Here is a 21,777-nt window from a genome sequence, read left to right as displayed (position 1 = left end):
TGCTACTTCCAGGGGAGCTTAACTAGAAGTAATTCAATGATAAGGAATTTCCTGAAAAATGCCAGCATAGATAAAGCTCAAGAGAATTTAATTATAACACCTTTTTCATGGCACATTCAAAAGTATTTTTATATTGATCTAGAAAACTGCTGTTCTAATATTGTAGACCAAAGTGCTAATCACTTATTCCTTAATAACTTCAAAAGGAAAGTGTGTTAGACTTGAATAATTTCATAGGTTAGTACCTTTATTAAGAATGGAATTAGGAATGTAAACCTCTCTTAGAAGCCAGTCCTAAATTATATATTCCATTCAGCAGACAGTGCATGAATAATTGAAAGCAGGGGCCTTTATACTTCAGTGGGAATTTTGAGAAAGTCAAGAGCTTTCAGAAAAGTGATAAGAGATGTAATGGAGGTCATTTACCCTAATTAGGATTGCCTGTTAAGAATCCTGACAGTTTATAAAAAATTGACAAGTCACTGTTGTTTCTTATTTCTAGATGTTGAAATCTAGCTATAAATCTTTGCTTAGCCCTGATCCTGAATAAGATGCTTTAGTGGGTATTGCTATCCTGAGATTTCCTTCAAATTACTTCGGTAATTGTCTTAGTTTGGGCCCCGCTACAGGTAGATATAAACTGCTTCAGTATTAAAGCCATCCGCAATATACAATAAATTTGTATATGTCCTACAAAACCATATGGATATTTTTTTTTTTTAACAGTGACACTGCAAGAACATAAAAAATGGGAGGAAATTCATTGCTGTATGTTGTGTTATGCATGTGTGGTGTACTAAGCAAGCATTTAAAATTGTGAGTTTCTAAAATAATTTAAACAATGTTAACATTAGCATGCTGGTTTACAGAAGACAAACTAATTTTTAAGATTTCTTATAATTAATTCTGCTGTAGAAGTCACTGTTAAGTATACCTAGATTGCCTTTTTAGGCCAAAGGTGAGAGAGATCTAGTGTGTAATAGTACCCAGATATCTGTTTCTCTTTCGCTGTCCTTTGCTATAGCTTGAATCCTCACATTTGGAAATTTGGCAGCTTCTAGTGTTTGTTTTCTTTGTAGTGAGCTCTGTAGGAAAATGAAAGAAGACAATGTTAGAGCCAAGTTTTTTGTAAAACCACTGTTTAGCTCCAGGAGACATTTTGGCCTTTTTGCATAGGTCCGCTTAAGGGGAGTACAGTGGTGTGGAGAGACGAACAATATTCCCTCCTCTTCTTTTTTTCTGTGTTGCCAAATTCGATTGAGTCAATTTCTGAAGGCTACCCCTCCCCCTATTCCCAAAATGAGCATTCAGATTCAAATCCCACACACTGAAATAGTTTAGTCAATGCACTGAGGAAGGACGTAACCCAGGAAGATCCTTTTTCACATGATTTCATACAAATGGGTTTTACATTTGCTTTGTTCTAGTTCAACCCAGAATTTCAACTGGTGCTTCAGCATCCTCATGATAAAATGGAGATTTTCGTGCCCTCCACTGCCTTCAAATACAATTATTTGAGGAATGTCTATGAGTCCTTAGGAATTTAAAAACTTGCACACTCTAGGAAGATTTAATTCTTAGTTTCTTTGATTACAAAATATGCATGCACAATATTCCTCCTTGAATCTGGCAAGTCACTGAGCACCCAAGCCCTGACTCAGCAAAGCATTTAAGCATAGCACATGTGGTCCTATTCCAGAGAAGGGTGAGAGGGTACTGTTTAAATTAACCATGACCATATATGCTTTGCTATATCAGGATCAGAGTACTGAGCACCTTGCAGGATGAAATGGGGTGCCTGCTTTTGAGTCTGATGGAAGTTTTGCCTGTGTAAAGCATTTGGGGTCAGCCCCTGGGTGCTTTTTATATGTTGTACTTGACAGCAGTCCTGACATTATATTGTCATGTTCCATACACAGTTTAAAGCATGGTGCTCAACTTCTTTGTCCAGTGGACTGGATGGGTAGTGCCTGGTTTGTTTGTGGGCTGGATCTGGCCTGAGGGCCCAATCTGGTACTCAGGGCAGGTGTGGTGGGGCCCCATCTGGCTGTACAGAAGGAGGTGGGGTGCAGCCTGGCCTAATCCAGCTCTGATCTAGTCCCATGTGGAGGGAGGGTGTGACCCAACCATGCAGGGGGAAGGGGGCATAGCCTGGACTCATGGGTGGGGAGAAGGAGCATGGCCCAGTCCTGAACCAGCTGTGCATGGAGAGGGGGCATGGCCCGACCCTCATCTGTTCATGCAGAGGAAGGGTTGTCAGCCAGCTCTGACCCATTGTGCAGGGCTTGGAATTTTGGCAGTTGGAAGGGGTGGCAGTATTAAGTGTTACTGCTCCCCCGCCATCAAATTTCCTGACCTATGGGGAGTCCTGCATGCTGGAGGCTGAGCATCTCTGGTTTGAAGTGTCCTTAGAATTATTTTTGAGACTTTGCTCTCTTTATACCACATTCATTATACCATGTTTTCTCAACTTAAAAAAGATTTGTTGCTAATATATGTTACGGTAGTAACTTGAGGCTCAGACCAGGATCAGGGCCTCATTGTATTAGGTGCTGCAAAGAGTCATAATGAAAGACAGTCCATGTCCCATCAAGGCAGGCAGAAGGTGTAAGAATTCCTAAATTAGAAACCCAAGCACAGAGATGAAGAGTGGCTTGTCTAAGGTAACTGGAAGAAGCAGAAGATAGACTCAGGTGTCCTGAGCTGTCCTAAACATTGGACCACCCTTCCTTTAATATCATTTTGTGGATTCGGGGAGCTGGGCTTTTTAGCATGTAAACTTAAAGTTGGGAGGAAATAATCAAATTGACATTTAGTAGTATTTTGTCAATTAGATGTATCCATTTTCTTTTCTTATGTAGCTCCCTGACTGTTTAATTTCATGCTGGCTAGGGACAGACATTACACATAAATAGGTTTAACTGATCAGAAACTGGTTTAAACCTGTAACAGTAGATGTTCAGTGCACATAAACCGGTTTGAAAATGGCTGAAACTGGTTTAAGATAAGCCTGGTTGAATGTAGTATCAGACTTGGCTAATTTAGGTCAAGCTGGTTTATGCAATGTCTGCCCCAGCCCCTTGCTGTTTAAGTTAAACTAGACTCGCACAGCATCTGGGCATGCTCTCTGGACTGGGCGGTGTTCTCTGCTCCACAGCAGAGCTGGCCCCTCCTCTCTGCTCCCTGGCGGCAGCTCCAGCAGAGACTGCAGGCATCTGCCTGGCTTCCCCCTGCTAAGTGTGGATCCCCATCTCCTCTGCACATATTCATTTTGAATCTGAATGCTTATTAGCTAGCAGACCATATGCTGCTGTGGGAGATGGGACAAAGACAGAATCAACAGGTAGCTGGTAATGTTCTTCCTTGAACAAACTGTTTAAGAAGAGCTTGAACTAATGGAGAGAGGCTGTTGGTTTCTTAATGAGCTGATAAACACTGAATTAGGGCTTATAAACACTGTTAGCAACTGTGTCTGCAGCTGTTTAGCAGCTGCCTGCTGCGCTGGTGGTGGGGCATCCCTCCCTAATCAGACAGATAGATTCACAGATTCCAGCACTGCAGAAGGGAAGGGAGGGCTGCTCTAGTGTCCTCTGGCTTCCAGGATGAGCCGCTGCAGGTATGTGCCTGCATTTCTGTAATGTCTGGGCAGTTACAAACTGGTTTAGACTAGCCAGGTTAGCCTGCAAAGATTGAATCAATTCAGGTTTAGGCTTTTTGAATGTTTGTCGCTGGCCGTTGAGGCTATCTTGCTCTTGTATTTGCCATTTAATTTGCTTTTAATATCAATATTTTAAAACTTGATTCTATAAGGCCTCTGTCTTTATCTGGGCAGTGGGAATGAGAAGGAGCCTGCCATCTTCAGCCTTAGATATCTTGCTGATGATCAGAACAGAATACCCTTGGAGCAATACAAGGTGTTGGTGGGAGGAACAGATTTGCATCTCAGAACAGGGGGAACTTAGGACACCCATGGTACTTTATTTTTAAAAAAGTTGTTTCTGTTTCTCAATATTTTTAGCTAAAATTACACTGATAAATCTAACAAGCAGGGCATGTTTGCCACTGTGGTGACACTGTGGATGAGTTGCATTCGTCAGTACAGGGGACAGAAATTTGGTCTTCATGGGCTTTCTCTCTAAGGCTGCCAGCCTGGGAAAGCTTGATCAGAACAGAGCCCATTGATCCAGTGGTTTATGGAAGCCAGTTGAAATCTCCTGATCTTACTTCTGTGGTGAGCAAAATCTGGAAATATTTGGTACTGCTTGCCAGTCACACCATCCTCATTTTTAAGGGTGGCTTTAAATTGGTGGTAAAGTGACTTCCTCAGCTGCAATATTTTTATTTTAAAAGAATATTGTGAAACTACTACAGAACCTATGCATAGTAAATATATCAGAGAAACCAAATTGTAGATCTGCATGATGTACCTCTGCACGATCCTTTCCATAAGAGATATGATCCTTCCATAGCACATGAAATTCTTTAGTTTTGACATTTTTAAATAAGATTTCCATATGAGGCAAGTTCTGCCATGTCAACAAACCAACTTTCTAAATTTGGGTTTGTTGTTCTTTACTTTTTCATTTTCTACCTCATGAAGATCAATTTCTTTGCAAACAGAAATGAAATTAGAGTGTCTGCTTGGGTTTCTGTAGTCCAACATACTGAAGGGAGGCATTGTATTCTTTTCTGGTAATTTATGAGTCCATGTTTTAGGTGTATAAATCCTCAAATAACAGATGCTACATATAATAGATACACAATGCACAACAGCATGCAGCAGGATTCACTGGAAAAAAAAATCTTGGATTCTAGTTAACTAGGGCCAAATCCCATGTTGGAGGCATGCATGGGGCTTCCATTAAGGCAGAATTTGGCCCTGTATATTTTTTCCTCATTAGAACCATGTTAATACTTAAACCATTTCTATTTTGCTGTGATGTTCCTTCCTTTTTATGAATTCAGCAGTTCAGGAACTGTATGTGCTAGAATACAGCCAAATACAAACATTTCCAGGATGGTCAAAAGAGACAAGGGACGGAAAAAGAAATTCTATTATGGCCTAGGGAAATCAATGCAAATAGCTGCAGTACAGAAGCAAGATAATGGAGAGAGAGATACTATAATTCTGATGGGGAAAAAAAAGAAAGCTATATTTTCCGGCTTAGGAGAGAGGTGAAATCTAGTGCAGCGGCAGGTTTATTAGAATATGTTTTTTGGTTATTCTGACCATTAGAGGGAGTGGTATAAACTATCCTGTGACTTTCTTACACAGTCAGTAAGTGTGTAACCAGCTCCATATGGCTACTTTAGTAGGTTACTGACAGGTCATGAACATTTTCCAAGCAGGGCAGAAACCAGGACGGGGAGTAGGGAGGGGCACTTTGGGATGTGCAGTCCTTCTCAGCGAGGACTCCTGTGCATTAAATCCTTGTTCCCCTTTCAGTAGCCACCCATAAACTTTATTTTTTCCCTTCCTGTGCTACCTACTCTAAGGCTAGGGACAGACATTCAAAAAGCCTGAGCCTGAATTGATTCAATCTTTGCAAGTTAGTCTAACTTGGCTAGGCTAAACCAGTTAACCAAACTGACATCCCCTGGGCTTAAAAAATGCAGGCACAATAGAAGCTGGGGGGGAGGGGGCGGCGGGCGGTAGAGCATCCCTACCTTCCCTCCCACAGTGTTGATCTGGGGGGGGTATGGCCAGGCCCCAGCAGAACTCTCTGATTAGGGAGGGGTTCCCCGCACTCCTGACCAGTCCAGCATGTAATTGATAACACAGCATTTATCAACCCTAACTCAGTGTTTATTGCCCCATGAAGAAAACAACAGAGGGATATTACCAGCTACCTGTTGATTCTGCTTTGTCTTGTCTGCCACAGCATGGACCATAGCAAGCATGTGGTCTGCTAGCTAATGCTGTGCATCTGTGTAAGGCAGAGGGGACGGCCAAATCCCCGCCTGGCGGGGGAGAGGCAGAAGCCAGGCAGATGCCTGTAGTCTCTGCTGGAGCTGCAGCCAGGGAGCAGAGGGGAGCAGCCAGCCCCACCCAGCCCAGAGATATTGCCAGGATGCTGGGGGAGTCTGATTTAATGTAAACCAGCAAGGGATCTGGGACAGACTTTGCATAAATCAGTTTGAGCCAAATCAGTTAAGTTTGATACTACATTCAACCAGGTTTATCTCAAACCCATTTCAGCCATTTTCAAACTGGTTTATGTGCACTGAACATCTGTTCTGTTACAGAGTTAAACCAATTTCTGATCACTTAAACTGGTTTATGTTTAATGTCTGTCCCTAGCCTAAATCTATACTTATCTGCCATGCCTTTGTAATTCACAGGAAGCAACAGGGTAACTAGACTTAAAAGGCAAACGTCTATTTCACCTAGCGGGCAACCAATGTGCAGCTCACGATTGACTCTGAGGTATACAACTAAAGTGTAGGAGCAATTCTGCTACACCCTCTAGGCACATAAGTGCCCCTATTATAAGACCATTGATCATACTCCAGAGACGCAGTAGAATGAATTGCTCCTACACAATAGTTGGATAAATGAGAGACAGTTACAAGCTGCACTTTGGCCATCAATTGAGTGAAACAGAATTCTGCCTGAGGGCAGTTTAAAAATATTACTTTTTGTCAAAGATGTATTTTGTGAAGTGCAGGGTCAAGGGGGGGTTCCATAGCCATCAGAGGAAAGGGCTCTTTGCTCTAAGGACATCTTCTCTTTGCTTCATTTCAGAGCTGTCACATGGGCACACTTCTAGAGTCTGTGCTGTCCATCTAGTTTCTGTCATTGTCAGCTAGTCTGGGAGAAGTGCTTCTTCCCAGGGTGTCAGGAAAGCGCTGCCTTCTTTGGCATCACCCTTGGTTTCCTGGCAGCCAGGAACGAGTTATGGCTTCCAGCAACAACATAGTGATTGTCAGCCATAAGTTCTCTGGGGTAGTTTTAGTTTCCTTTTACATGGGATTTTTATTTGTTTTTGTTTTCTTAGTGTTTTGGTTCAGCTGGTTTAAATGTACTCTACTTCTCTTTTTACTGTTTTTCCTGCCTCACGATTCTCTTCATGTTCATTCTTGCCACTTCCTCCTTCTCTTTGTGCCTATTTCCATCCCATCCCTGCTGCTCTTTTTTCCATCCATCCTTATCCTCTTCTGCTGTCACTTTCCCTCACTCTGCTTCTTTAAGGTGAAAAAAATATTTCCCTTACTCCAAAACAACTGAATTAGAAATAGGTTAGTAGTAACTTACTTGTTTTTTAAAAATAAGGGTGACATTTTGGATGTATCTTAAGCTAATGAGTAAACCTCATTGGCTTCATAAAGGACAGGATTGCACCCTATAATTGGGTCTCATTCACTCACTGAAAGGTCTGAGTCCTGTGCAGAGCATACCAAAATGATCACATCAGCATCTGGCCTGCTGACAAGTGACCCTGTGGCTTGCAGAGGATTGCTGCATCTGATTTGGTGTTTTCAGACTGAACCCTTTCAACTAGTTTCACCTCTTCCTACCTAATGTTGATTTATTATTGTATTATATACCACCAGGAAACACTATCCAAGGATCAGGGCCCCATTGCACTAAACACTGTACAGATAAATCTAAAAAACAGTCTATGTCCCAGAGCATTTATAATCTGTATTTCAGACAAGAAGCACAGGTGGTTATTCAGGAAGAGAAGTACGAGATGTCAAGATGAACAAGGTTTAGCAGCATACTAGAAATATGCAAAAATATTATGAAATTGCAGACAAAAGGGCCTGATCCTGCTTTAGCCAGATCCCTTTAGTTTTGCCTGTGGGAAGCCTCTAAAACTAGGCGTAGGAAAACCAGGTTCAGGCCATGGACAGACATACTCTTGTGGCTCTACACTACAAGTGCCCCAGCACTAAAAATATAGTGGTACTAGGCACTGATAGAGCAGAGCTAGGTACAGAGCTCTTTATCTGAAGTGCTATAATGGTGCTGCGGAGGCATTAAATGGGATGCTTTCCAGCCAGAAAGTGATAAGGAGTGGCTTTGCCCAGTGGCTCTGTGCTTCCCACACCTGGCAAGCAGGGCTGCAACTCCCTGGGCATGGGTTATCAGTAAGTGTGAGACTAGACCATGGGCCAAGCCGATCCCAGTCTCAGTCCTGCACTGACTGACAGTTTAGTCTTAGGGAGAAGCAGGCTGCTTCTAGAAGGGTGGGCAGATGGATACTGTTGGATACTGGGAGAGTGAGAGACATGTAGAAATATGGTGCACTGGACAAATGTTGCATTTAGTACTATAAAATACAGTGCTACAGAAAAATTTGTTTAATCCAGGAACATTTTTGTAGTGCTACAGGAAGTGTCCATGTCTGTTCTTTTGACTTTTGTAGCCTCTGGCTAAAGTCTCTGAGGCAAAAAATAGCAGTTAAGGTGTAAAAGTAGGGGCATTAAGGAATGCTTTTGCATACCAGTTTTCAGTGAGTGAACAGTGTATGGTGAGTAACATTGGTTAACTTTTTGGAAATTAAAGAAAGAATCAAAGTTAGTGAATAAAAAATGGTTACTCTCTCTCTCCAGAATAGAAAACTATTTCCCTGTTAAATCACTTCAGAAAAAATCCATCTGTCTCATAAAGAATGGAGCAACTATTTATAGATAACACTGAAGTTCTATGTTAAATTTACATTGTCCCTTGTGTGGGCTCTTTCAACTGCAGCAAAATCAAAAAGTAAAAATGTGTCCTTATAATACTATGATTCTACAGTTGGCCGTACATACGATTGTTTCTTTCAGTGCCAAATATGTATATTGCTAATGTAGAAAACTGATGATTCTTTTTTTTACTGTTTTTATATAGGGTTTTTTTGGCTGCTCTGTAAACATGTCCACAGACCTTCTATGTAAGTAAACTTCCTTCCCCCAGTAAGTTTTAGCACTACTTTTTTAGCAAAATACTTAGGTGTACTCAGAATGAATGCCTCATCTTGAATATCATGTCTGCTTTTTTAAATTAGCATTTCTGAGAAGACCTCTGCAGAATTCTTGTATTAATTAGGGGAGTGATTCTTGTGGTAAAGTACTACTTGGGTGCATCTACACATGTGCTTTACTACAGAGTTAACTAATTTGCTCTGCAATAAAATATCAGTCTACATGCATGCTGATATTAGGATGCAGTAAGTTAATTAACTCCGTCATAGGATAGTACTGTCGGGGACAATAGTATTTATGGTGAAGTAATTTACTCTTCCAAACCTCATGTGTAGATGGTGACAGGGGCTATCTACCACCTAGCCCCACACTTTAGTACTCTTGAGCCTTAGCCAGCCCCTCTGCTGCCTGACACGGCCACCCAGAGCCTGGGGCTGACTTCCTAGGTCTCCTGCCAGCCCAGGGGTGCTTTGCCCTGGCATTCCTGAGCACATGTGTAAACTCTGCACCTGGGAGCAGTTTTCTCTGGTGAGAACTGTTTTAGAGTTGATTATGTCATGTTAATTGCACATGTAGATGCACCCACTGTGATTAAAGTTGTTAAAATCTGGCACTTGATTAGTAGAACAGATGGAGATTTACAGAGACTTCAATATTGCACTTCTGTCTAAAAAAGTTTTATCAGCAGTTGTTGAAAGTAGCATGTAAGATTACTATGAGTAAATGAGAGGAGAGAAAAAGTTCTCCTTTTCCCTGTGGTTATTTTTTACTTTCTACATTTGACAGTATGTTTTGTTTTATTTCACTGTTGTCAGTTCAGCTGTTCTTTTTCTCAGCAACAGAGACAAAAGGAAAATACAATTGTAAAACCACAGAAATTGTTAGTGCTGTACCTGAGACTCTTATTTTACATTCATTTTTAAGTTGACTTGATGTTGATTGTCCCTTTACATAGTTTAAAAAAAAAGACATGACCTAGTAGTAAATATGTTAACCGTTACATGCTCTTGAGTGAGAGGAAGATCACATATGCATCAGCAAGGGCTTAGCTCTGCGAGTCTGAATGTGTTGGGGCACCCTCACAATACTATTAGCATGGCTAAGACAGAATTGTTTAATTTCAAATGGTCTTGGGACTTTATTGTTTTTTCTGAACATGGTAAGCTTCAACTTGTGTTTGAGAGATGCAGTGAAAATATGGCTGTAATCCAGAAAAATGACTAGCAAAAATGAATCAACTGTAGAGTTGGGAAAAGATTTCAGATGCACTGTGTTCTTCTTCAGTTTTGGCCATTACACAGATCTGAATAGGGGCACTACATGCCCAAAAGTTTGTCCAACATCCCTCTCAAAGTTGGTCTAATAATAGATATCACGCCCCCCCCCCCCAATAAATAAATAAATAAATAGATAAAATCATTCCCTCTCAGATCTCCTATATCTCCTGGACTGTCATGGCTATAACACTTTAATCCTAGCAAATATGATGCATTTGTATTGAACAGATGCTTTCCATCTGTGTGTTCAGGTTCCATTAGGTGACTTGAGAGACAAAAATAAATTTTTATGCTGGCTAGCTCTACTAAGCCAGTGCAAAGAGATCTGTATTTTGTTGTTGTTCTGGCATTCTCAATAAAGTTGCTCTACAAAGTCAGCAAAGGCTGCAGGATTGCAGTCTGGCTTGTGGTATCTTGACTGCTGGTGATACTTCCCTTCATTCTGCATCAGTGATAAACATATCCTTGTCCTCCCTGTCAACCAGACTGTTGTCTGGAGCTCATCTTAGACTCATAAATGACATATTCAAATTTTCCCATTTGCTACTCATCTCTAATATCCTTCCCTTCTTTTTCTGTCCAGACAGCTTGTCCAGACAGCAAGAATCACCATCAGCATCTTTCTCATTGACTGTGTCTATTGCAAGAGGCTCCTTTCTGGGCTTGAGAACCTCAGGTTCTACTGCTTGAATTTTTGCTAAGTGCAGACACTCGGCTCTTTGCTCATTGTTCTGACTATAATACCTTTTCTTTGAATTTCTCCACTATGGCAAGTTCAAACTTCCTGGCATTGCCTTCAAGATCCTACAACATCATCCTTTCTAGCTTTTCTAATTTGCCCTAATATTAGGCTACTTTTACTGGGATGTATCCTGTCCTGTTTTTTTTGCCAGTGGTGACTGACTTGTTTGTCTGCTTTTCCAAGAAACAGCTGTATTTCCTTCTGTGAAGCCTTTTCTGGTATAGTTTGCCAAACCACTATTCTCTCTCTTAAATACTTCTAAAAACCCTTTTCATTTCTGATGCCTACAATAAACTTTTGTCAATTAAATTTCTACTTTTGTTTTCTATTCTATCCACTTATCTAGTGTAAAAAAATATAGTATGTGTAAATATATGTATGCTTTGTTATCCTCCTCTCTACATTCAGGTGAAACCCTATCACCAAATAGAGGAACCATGGGAAACAGTATATGTAGACAGTCATAGGAGGGAAACTGGAAATTTGATGAGGTCTCTGTGATTTCCATAGAAGAACAAAGAAATATTTGGATTGTTCTTGATAATTGAAACCAGATAGTAGATGTACATAGACTAATGGTTGGCAGATACATTGTAGAGTTGATATACCTGTTGAAACACAGACACACTGGAGAAAATGCAGTACCTAGTTTTAGACAACTTTTGGACAGTTAAATACATTTTAGCTTTAGGAAAAGCTGAGAAATAAAGATTTATAATGGATACAGTAAGCTTGGAGACATCTTGTATAACAGAGAATACTACCTATTCTGGTCTCTTTGCATCCTATTTTGCTGATTTATAACTTAGGTCCTGCTGCTGCTTTGGCTTTTTGCTCCAGAGCTTGTTTGTCTGGAAGCACAAACATTTGTGCTTGCTGTATGTCACTGAGAAAAGATTGAATTGCACAGTTAGTGTTTGGAAAATTAATTCTAAATCTATATCTGTCATGTGGCAGGAGCTTAATGACATTTATTGTTTAATCCTTTACACAGTTCCTAATTGCATCTAAATGTAGTGAGCAATAAAAAGACTTCTCTGTTTCTCCCAGTTCAACAGTGTTAAATCCTTATATAGATGTTGTAATTACATTTCTAATCAATAACCTTGGAAATTTTACTTGAGACATTTTGGATTGGGATAAATAACCATGTAGGCTTGGTTATTGTAATATGCTCTATCTAGGACTTAAACTGACAACCTTGAAAAGCTTTCCTTTATTTAGAATACAACAGTCTTCTTACTCAACAATGCTGGTGGTTAGTTTATTTCATTATCCTACCTTTTTGTGTTCATTTCTGGTACTCATATGACCATCATCATCCTGGTATCTGAGCACCTCACAATCTTTAGTATATTTCTGCTCACAACTCCACAGTGAGGTAGAAAAGAAATATTATCTCCATTGTGTCTCCATAGATGGGGAAGTGAAGCAGAGAATCTAAGGCAATGGATAGGTATTACATTTGTGTCAGGAAATATGCCCTTTTCCTGGCACAAAAAGTGAACTTACAAGCATTTAAGTGATTTGTGGCAGGAAACTACCATGACTTTGACACAAACTTGTCAGTTCTCTCAACCAATGACTTATCCAGCTGGACAACTTTCATGGCATTATGGGTAATGTCTGTCCACATGGCACTGTCCCTAAAACTCTCAGCATCCCACAGTCCTATACTTTCCCTCCCTCCAAGGAGGAGAGAGGGAGAGTGCTGGCTCCCTGATCACTTGTCCAGCAGCAAGCTGTTGTAGAGCCCTGCCAGCCAGTTCCCACTGCTGCTTGAACAGTCCCACAGCATCTTGGTGCTATTCAGGTAGCAGTGGGAGTTCCCGTACCCTACCCCTACCCCTACTCAGCTGTCTTGTCCCCACCCCCCACCCTCAAGTAGGTAGAGCAGGCAGGCAAGAGAGGGATGATGTTAGGTTTAAGGTGAGGGAATTGCCTGACAAGAGCTGGAGCTCTAGGAATGGTACTGCCAGGAAGGGGGCTGTCCTTGGTAGCTTATGCTTTTTAGCAGTTGATAGATGATTGACAGCCTGACCTCTTCCCAGTAGAGGACAATTTCTGAGCTCCCTTTGGGATGAGGGGCCCAAGGAGCAGCCCCCTGCCATTGGCTGCTTCTTGGGCCCCTCTCCAGTCAGGGGGGCTGAAATACCTGTATGTCCCCTTCTTCCCAGGTTTTTCTAGTGCTGAAAATTTCCCAGAAGTTTGCTGTGTTGAAACTAAATGTCTACCCATAGCACATGATGTCACAATGCATAGGGAAAGTTGGGTGCCTAACAGAGAAATTTTTAGTTTGTCAGAGGAGTGGGAAACCACCTAATCTAGTCAGGAATGCAGTGTCTGGAAGAGTAGCCAGACTAAGGGCCTACATCAGTGAACACCAACCAGTCAATCTCGATTGAGCGGTTGATCCTGGGGCCTCTGACAGTTGATCTCAGTCTGTCAGAGGCTCCATGATCAGGAGAGGCAGGACGCACATGGCTGGGCTGAGTCATGCCCCCTGCCGGCCCGGCTGGGTGAATGGAGTCAGAGCCCAGGTCGCTTGTCCAGGAGGGAGGGTGGTGTGGATCAGGGGCCAGTGGAGGGAGCAGGGTGGGAGCGGGGGAGGGGGTGGGAGGCAATAGTAGATCCTGGGGTGCTCTTTACTTACCAAAAGTGATCTTTACCATAAAAAGGTTCAAGATCATTGGCCTACAGGGTTGGCAGTCTAGACATTGGCACTTTTCTTAGCTCCAAATACCAGCTGGAAAACTTTTCCTGTAGATAAGAAATAACCTTTTGTTTCCTACTCAAGCTTGATACCACTCACTCAAGCATCTTGTGTTTACCTGTGCCCCCAGTTATCATTTGGATGGACTCTGTGCTGCTCCTTCCTCCTCACATCCCAGTAGCCTGCATCGGATCCTGCAAATAGCAGTCACTAGGCATACTCTGGACACATGGATGGTATCATGCCTTGCTGGCAGGATAGGTACTTTTCCAACTCATTTGAAGATCCCAGTCTGGGGTTCTACTTGAACTAGGGCTTGTTAACTATGCAATGGTGTCAATGCTTAGGTGGTCTGCATATACCAAATGGTGGAAATTTATACCAGATATCCAAGGAAATGGCTAACGGTGTGATCATGGACTCTCATAAGAGCACTTTTTGCTTTAATATATTTGTGAGAGATCTGGATGCCAGTGATGGGTATGCTAAGGATCTAGACCAAGGGTGTCAAACATGTCCTGTACTGCCATTTCCTTTGGCCCATGGGTCTCCCAGAGGGGCTGGAAATTCGGAGCTAGAAACAGCATAAAGATATTTTGAAAAGGCTTTGATTCTTATTAATCTTAGAAACCGCAGCCCAGGGTGGATAGCACAATAAATTTCACAGCCAGGTAGCACAGGAGGCCCTGACTTGCAGCCGAATTTCAGTAACAAAATTATCAAAGTTTGGGATCAAACTGAGAGCCAAATATCCTAATGAAATTTCATCATGATGAATGAATGAGACCGTAAATAGCTCTCTGACTAGTAGCCTTCACCTGGAAAATTAAGGAAAGAAAGAATATTTATGAAATGTCAGATGCTTGTTGGAGCTCAACCAACTAGGGAAGCAGCTAACTTCCCTTGGAGCTTGTTTTTCTTTCAATCCTTGGATGAACTAGTGTGCAGTATATTATACTGTCTGAATGTGAGGGTTTGTCATGGTTAACATTCTGGACTGTCACTGGAATGTAGGAAGCAGATGAATTTGAATGAACCGTGAGGTGGTCTGCAGGGCATTTTCCTTGCCTTCAGGAAACCTGTCGCTGTTCCTCTCAGCCAGGCCTAATGAAAGCAATGAAGGAAAGGAGGTGGGTCTTTGATCTCTTTGTTGTAGCTGCTCCCTGGGAACTCTCTTAAATCAATGCCCTGTTTTCCTGAAGAAATGAATGGCTATGTCTAACTAGCTTTGTGAAGCCCTGGGGAATTCACTGCTTCTGTTTATTGACAGCTGAAAAGGAGCACATGGTGCTGAATGGGTCCTCTTGTGAAAACAAGACAGAGCAGAGTTAGACTTTAGTTTAACGCTAGGGTACTTGGAAAATTGTACTGAAGGAGTTTGACATGTTTCCTGTCATCCCACACTAGAATTGCATGATTTTGTCTAAAAATATAATTTGCAAGCTAGTAAGAACTGTTTCTGTTTTCCTTCTTACAAAGGATTGTATAATATTTATAGGTTTGTTCCTAATAGCAAAAGTTTTTATCTCAATTTAGTGTGTCATGTGAAATACATAAATGGCACTCTGACTTTTGTCTTAACCTGATTTTTTAAACTAATGAGTAACAAGGAGGATGTATAATGAAAGTAAAAGGCAATAATGAATATTAATGGAACTAAAGTGCTTCCTTTAACTGACTAAATTAACTCTCCATTCATTTGTGTAGGCTGTCACATTCATTACTTCTTATATGTGAGAATTAACTTAACTGGTTCTTCCCTTGATTAAAGTATGTCATAGCTTTACTATTCTTGAAAGGATAACCAACTAATAGATCTCTCTGTCAGGGGACTTAGAATCCCTCAAAATCTATGTATCATTTTAAAATAAACTGTCTACCTTACTTGTCTGTTTTGAACCACACAAAGCAAAGGGATGGTTTGCCATCATTGTAGTCACATTTCGTCGCTTTGGAGATATGGTTTATTTTCTTTAAAAATGCTTAGTGAGGGAGAAGGTGTTAATAAGAATTCCGCATTTTTTATTGATAAAGGTCCAGAATTGGTTTAACAGGAGAGGAACTCTGAAATCAAATGTAAAATTACTGATAAAAATCATATAGAGTAAAGCCCCAACCTTTATGTATTTAGGTTCAGTAGCAAGTGCTTCATGAAACTGTGCCTTTTGGAGAAAAGTTATGCAGCCGAGTTTCCTCATATGCCAACTTAAATCCAAGTGCAAACTCAAGATGAAGTGATGTTGTCATGCTGCCTAGTTGTTACAACACAGCAATAGAAGTCAGTATTTTTTTACTATGACCCTGATTTGACAAAATTCTTAAAAATATATGTAACTCAAAACACTTGAGTAGTTCTACAGACCTTAGCAGGACTGCTTACATGTTTACTGAATCTGGCCATATATTTCTAGCTCTGATTGCGATTCTATCTATGATGTTGAACACGTGACTGTTGTTCAATCAGCTATTTGATAAAAGCACCAAAAAGCCCCACTGAAGCACACCATCTGTACAGACATTGGGCAAACCGGGTCAAACTGATATGATGCCTCTTCCAGTAAAGCACTGCTTTTTTGTTTTTTTGTTTTCATGTCTATCAGTAGCCTTTGTTTTCCACAAAGTAAAAATGTATACAGCATATCACTTGTTCTAGGTATATTTGTATGTCGTGGCACTAGTATAACTAAGGAAGGATGACTGGGGAAGCAGCCCTTGGTGTCAACATGTTGCCAGGAGAGGCGTGCAAGAATAGCAGCCACTAAAGCTGCTGGCTGGCCACCATTGGTTCTGCCAGCAGCCAGGCCGCTGCTCCTGTCTCCCAGGGTGCAGAACTTCCTTGTTATGCCTCTTCATGTTACAAGCAATTATAAGTAAGGGAAGTAGGGAAAGGCTATTCAGAATATTTTAATTAACCAAATGCTGAATTCTTTAGATATTTCTTTTGCAGATGTTTCCTTACCCTTGAAGATATTCAAAAGAAACATTTTAATTAGCAGCATGACAGATCACACATTTCTCTTAAATATATTAGTTATAAATGTATTTGTTTTAAAGACAGCTAATTGGTAGAAGTTCTCCAACTCAAGGCGTCCTCTTAGATCATTCAATGTATACTCCTGCAGAATGTGATTGCTTGAAACAGGATGTATCATTAAGCATTTGCTTTACACTGAGATGGAAACTGGTGCAATATTTTGCATGTTTCTGCATTTGAAGTGTATTCTAGTTCTAATATTCCATTCTTTGTAAGAGCATTTAAGATACAGGTTGAACCTCAACATTTTCATGGGGGGAAATAACCTGCAAGTATGATTCAGCACGAAATGGACATCTAAACGCATAGCTCTATGTGCTTGGTTGTGCATTCGATGCTGTTAGTTTTACACATGACACTATGTGTTTTTGTCTAGATGGTGGGTTTTGAAACTTATAAAACATGCTCCTATATCACATGCTTGGTTGTAGCTTTGGAAGTCTTTGGAAGTAGTTATGAGTAAAATGAAGTAGTCTAGTGATACTGGGAACAAAGGGTAATGAAGCGATGAGAGATCAGCCTCCCCACTCTTGCAAACAATTATGCATATGCTTAATTTTACTGACAGGTGTGTTGTTGCAGTAAAATAAGGAAGTTCATAGGAAGAAAGTGAAGAGCAGTCATAAATCTTTACAAGGTTACTACCTTAGAGGGCCGATCATGAAACAAGGAAAACAACAGAGATGAACAGAGATTTCTCATGTGAGAAAAGCTAAATCTGTGTTAAAACATTCACACACAACAAATTATTGCATCTATATAAATTAGGCATATGGACATTTTATGGTTTTACTGAAACATATCTGTTGGTATTGCCTCTTTGACGTTGCTCATGAACTAATAATAAAGGTCAAAGTTATGCTGTTAGACCTTTACTGATTAGAATCCTTTAAAAAAATAGCTTGTCTGATAAAAGATAACACCGACAAAAATCCCTGCCTGATAAAGGTTTTCCATAAGTGAATATCCCATCTAAACAGAATTTTTTAAACCTAGTAAGTCAAAAAACAACATTTCAAGTTTTCAATTGAATGAGTATAGTGTCAGACTTTTAACTCTGGGGCCAGGGATAGATATTCAAAAAGCCTGAGCCTGAATTGATTCAATCGTTCCAGGTTAGTCTAACTTGCCTAGATTGAATCAGTTTGCAACTGCACAGACATTCCTTCTGGACTGAAGAAATGCAGGCACATGCCTGCAGTAGCTCAGGCTAGAAGCTGAGTGGTGCTAAAGCAGCCCTTCCTTCCCTTGCACAATGCTGAGCTGAGGTGGGTCATGGCCAGGTCCCAGAAGGACGCTCTGATTAGGGAGGGGTGTAAATCCCCACCCTGCCTGTACATTCCCAGGCTTTTCCCTGCTTGCTGTTCAAGGGGTGGGAGTGTTGCTAACCCCCAGCCCCAAACTAGAACTCTGAGGCAAAGGGAGGTATGCAGTACATGAATCTGTTGATGATACTGAGCTTTCTTATTTCTCTCTTCCTGCTTCTTCATACTGTCTGCAAACCTGACAGGCAAGGGAGCCAGCAGGCAGCTGATAACACAACATTAATCAGCCCATCAACAAAACAAAAGCCTCTCTCATTAGTTCAAGCCCTTCTTAAACAGCTTTTCCCAAAGGAAGAACAGACGGACATTACCAGATGACCTGTTGAGTAGCTCCAAAAAGCCCTAAGTGTACACTGTTCTGTCTGCCTGTCCCAGTGAAACTGGAGACATATACAAACACAGATACTTCTCAGCATTAGCTAGTATACCACATGCATAGAGTCTGTGTGGTTCGGTCTATGCAGTGGGAGATGGGAGGGAGGGGGGAATCCCCACTTGAGCAGTGAGGGTGGGGTGGGGCAGGGGGAAGCCAGGCAGATGCTGCTTTGCCTGCAGTCTCCCCCAGAACTCTGGCTAGGGAGCCAAGGGATGGGGCCAGCCCTGTTCTCTGGAACAGACAGCATAGCCCAGGGCTGCAAAGCATCTGGGATGCTGTGGGACTCTGGTTTAACTTAAAGCAGGAAGGGGTCTGGGGACACATTGCATAAACAGGTTTGACCCAAAGCAGTTCAGTTTAATACTACATTCAATCAGGTTTATCTTAAACCAGTTTCAGCCATTTTGAAACTGGTTTATGTGCAATGAACTTCTGTTCTGTTACAGGTTTAAGTCAGTTTACGTGTAATGCCTGTCCCTACCCTGGAGACAGTTCATTAGCTACAGAGTAAATATAGATGCTGTTCACTTCATCATGCTAATTTACTGAGCCAGATCTAGCAAATGAGGGGAAAATTTACACTCTATTCATCCAGTGTAACCTTTCTGGTGGGCCTGCTAGTGGTTCACAGATTTGCAGACTATGTCTAAGGAAACCATGAAAGATGACTATGACTATGATCAATCAAATGTATGCAAATACCCACACTTTCAATACAAAGGGGTCTGTACCTCCATTCAAAATTTCCAACATCTGAACCTCCGCTTAAAACTTTTTAGGGACCTGCAAATGAAAAAAGGTTGAAAAGCACTGATCTAGAGGATAGTTGGCCATTTAAAAAAATATGGTATGTACTAAGAAATGATGTGTGTCCATCAACTTAACTTTGTATTTAGACCATTAGATACCAGGTAGTAATAACTTGCTACTATTATAACTTAGAGCCTCAGAGCAGGGTGCTTAACCTTGTGTCAAGTGTGTCTACAGAGCCATGACATTCCAGGTCCAGAAATGTGGAGTTGGGGGAGCAGTAGTGATTTATACAGCCATCATCCCCTGCTGCCAAATTCTCAACCCTCAAGTCCCGTGGTGGGTTGGAGCCAGGCTGTGCCCCCTTCCTCCTATAGGGCCAAGTTGGGACTGCATCAAGCCCTCTTCCCCACACATAGTGCTGGGTCAAGGTCCCTTCCCTCTGCGGGGCTGGGTGGGGCTGCATCAGACTCCCTTCCCATCATTGCAAGGCTGGGCTATGCCTCGTTCCTCCCCTTCCCCTTCCCCTTCCCCTTCCTTCTCCCCCCCCACCAAGGACCCAGGTTGGGTCCTGGTCAAGGGAATCTGCATTATGGGAGCAGGTGAGAACAAGAGCCCATGTGCTGTAAGACTGAGTAGTCACCACTTTCCCCTTCCTTAGTGCTCAGTACTCCTCTCTCCCTGACTGTCCACTGCTTGGCACACTACTGCCCTGCTTTCTGGCATCTCTGCATAGGGGGCAACAATTCTTAGTGACCCTTCTGTTGTGTATGCATACCCCCTTTTCATGTGCAGCTTTGACAGGGACAAAGCAGGAAAATGCCAGCATTCTATACAGCATCCTATTGAAATTATTTAGCAGTTTTTGTGGGGTGTTGGTTGTAGTCATGTTAGTCTAAGGACATGCAGGCAAGGTTCTTTGGGTAAATGTTATATCTTTTATTAGACCAACTAAATAGTTGGAAAAAAATGTTCTTTGCAAGTTTTTGGGCACAAACACCCTTTTTCGGGCAAAAGGAGAGTCTGCCTTGAACAATTTTTGTCATTCATGAGGGGTTATAACAGTAAAATCGATTAGCCTACCAAGAACTTCCCAAAAGAGGAGGGTATAGTGGCTGAGACAAGCTAGGATATTATAGACTGTTTTTAAATAAAAATAGCAAGTCATTTTCTGTGAATCTGTTGTTACTTCCTTCACTCTTTCTGGAAATAATTTTGCATGACTTAATAGTGAACCAGTGTAGGAAGGAAGAAGAAAAGCTGAAAAATTAAACTCTAATTTTCAGTGTGATTGTTTGAAATGGCTTCAACTTTCAGCCATGAGGAACCTATCTTTGTTCAGACAGATTAGAAACTATTAATGTAGACTGCAGGAAGTGACTTCATTTGATTTGTACTTGTTATGCATATAAACTATTGATAGCAACAAAAAAAATACCATGGACAACCATAAATACAGCTCATGAATTTTAGCCTTGAGAAAAGGATGATTTTTAATTAACCGTTAAATAACCTGAGCTTCAATTTCAGTCCATTTTTTCAGCAGGATAAAAAATATTGAGAACTTAGACAAACTTGTTAGTTTGAAAGCAGCAGAATGAAGTTAAAATGTGACCCATACCGACATACAAACACATTTGCTAATATTTGATACTTTAATTTCACAAAATGTCAGTAAAAAGAAAGATCAATTAATTTTACCCTTATGTTGATTTCAACTTTTTAAGCTTTATACATAAGTGAATGTGGGGGAGAGAGAGAGAGATGGAGAACTAAATGCGTTTACTTTGTATTATCATCTCCGATGCATGCTCAGTTGTACTTCCTTTAACTTTCGTACGTACATGAAATGAGAAACTGTGAAATTATGCTATGTTGAACTGAAAAAAGTATTTGTAAAACAAATCACAGGAAAAGTTTACATAAAAGAAGCTTGAAAGTGTTTTGATTAACAGTGGCTTATTAAATGTTTTCTGTAGGGAGGTAAGGCTATTAATTTGAAATCTGATATATTTCTGTCACTAAGGATAATATAAGACATTCAAAGCAGTCTGAAAATACAGCTTATTAGAGTTCAATATAGCTATTTTCTATGAAGTCAGCAAACACCTCATGGAAATTCAAATTAATTTTACGTATTGTAAAGGGTACTGTTAGCTTCAATTTGTCCCCAGATTTAAATATTTTTAAAAGGTTCTGTTTAAAAGACAGCAACTGTTTTCAGTCTTTCCATTAGCTCCTGTAAGATGTCATTACCTTGCAGTGTTTGAAATATACATAAGAACCTGAAAATTAAACTCCCCTTCAGCAGTAGTGAAAGTGACCCCATTGTTTTCTAGTATATGAGGGTTTTGTTTTCCAAAATTCATCTTGGACATGAAACAGAAATAATAAAAGGGAATTTTAAGATAATTTTTAAGACAGTAAAATCCTTAGTAGGATATAAATATGCTAGTAACATGTGATTTAAGTTTTGTCCATTTAGTTGATGGATTGTTCTGATTTCCTCCTGGACTCAGCTGGGTCAGATCTCAGCTCTCATTCTGGCTACTGAAAAGCAATAAGAAAACCAGCAGTTTTCCTCTGGTCGTGCTTGGTTTCCATAGACATAGTTGCTCCTGATGTAAGGAACATAGATGGAAGAAAA

At 40.9% G+C, this 21,777-nt stretch overlaps 1 protein-coding gene across 10 annotated transcripts in view; it reads left to right on the top strand.

Annotated features, from left to right (window-relative positions):
- PLAGL1 (PLAG1 like zinc finger 1) overlaps positions 1-21,777 on the top strand; it is a 78,284-nt gene that overhangs the window by 16,007 nt on the left and 40,500 nt on the right. For 8 of the 10 annotated variants that reach the window (XM_090040829.1, XM_090040848.1, XM_090040838.1 and 5 more), the window contains one exon: positions 8,840-8,882. The exons of the other annotated variants lie outside the window; for them this stretch is intronic. In XM_090040829.1, coding sequence (XP_089896955.1) covers positions 8,840-8,882 — 43 coding nt within the window. The remainder of the gene's footprint in view (positions 1-8,839; positions 8,883-21,777) is intronic. 10 annotated transcript variants of the gene reach the window in all.

This window comes from Crocodylus siamensis, chromosome 1 (assembly GCF_052110815.1).
Source record: "Crocodylus siamensis isolate JL-2025a chromosome 1, ASM5211081v1, whole genome shotgun sequence".
In the NCBI taxonomy this organism is placed as follows: Eukaryota; Metazoa; Chordata; order Crocodylia; family Crocodylidae; genus Crocodylus; species Crocodylus siamensis.
This window is presented reverse-complemented; position numbering and strand designations above follow the sequence as displayed.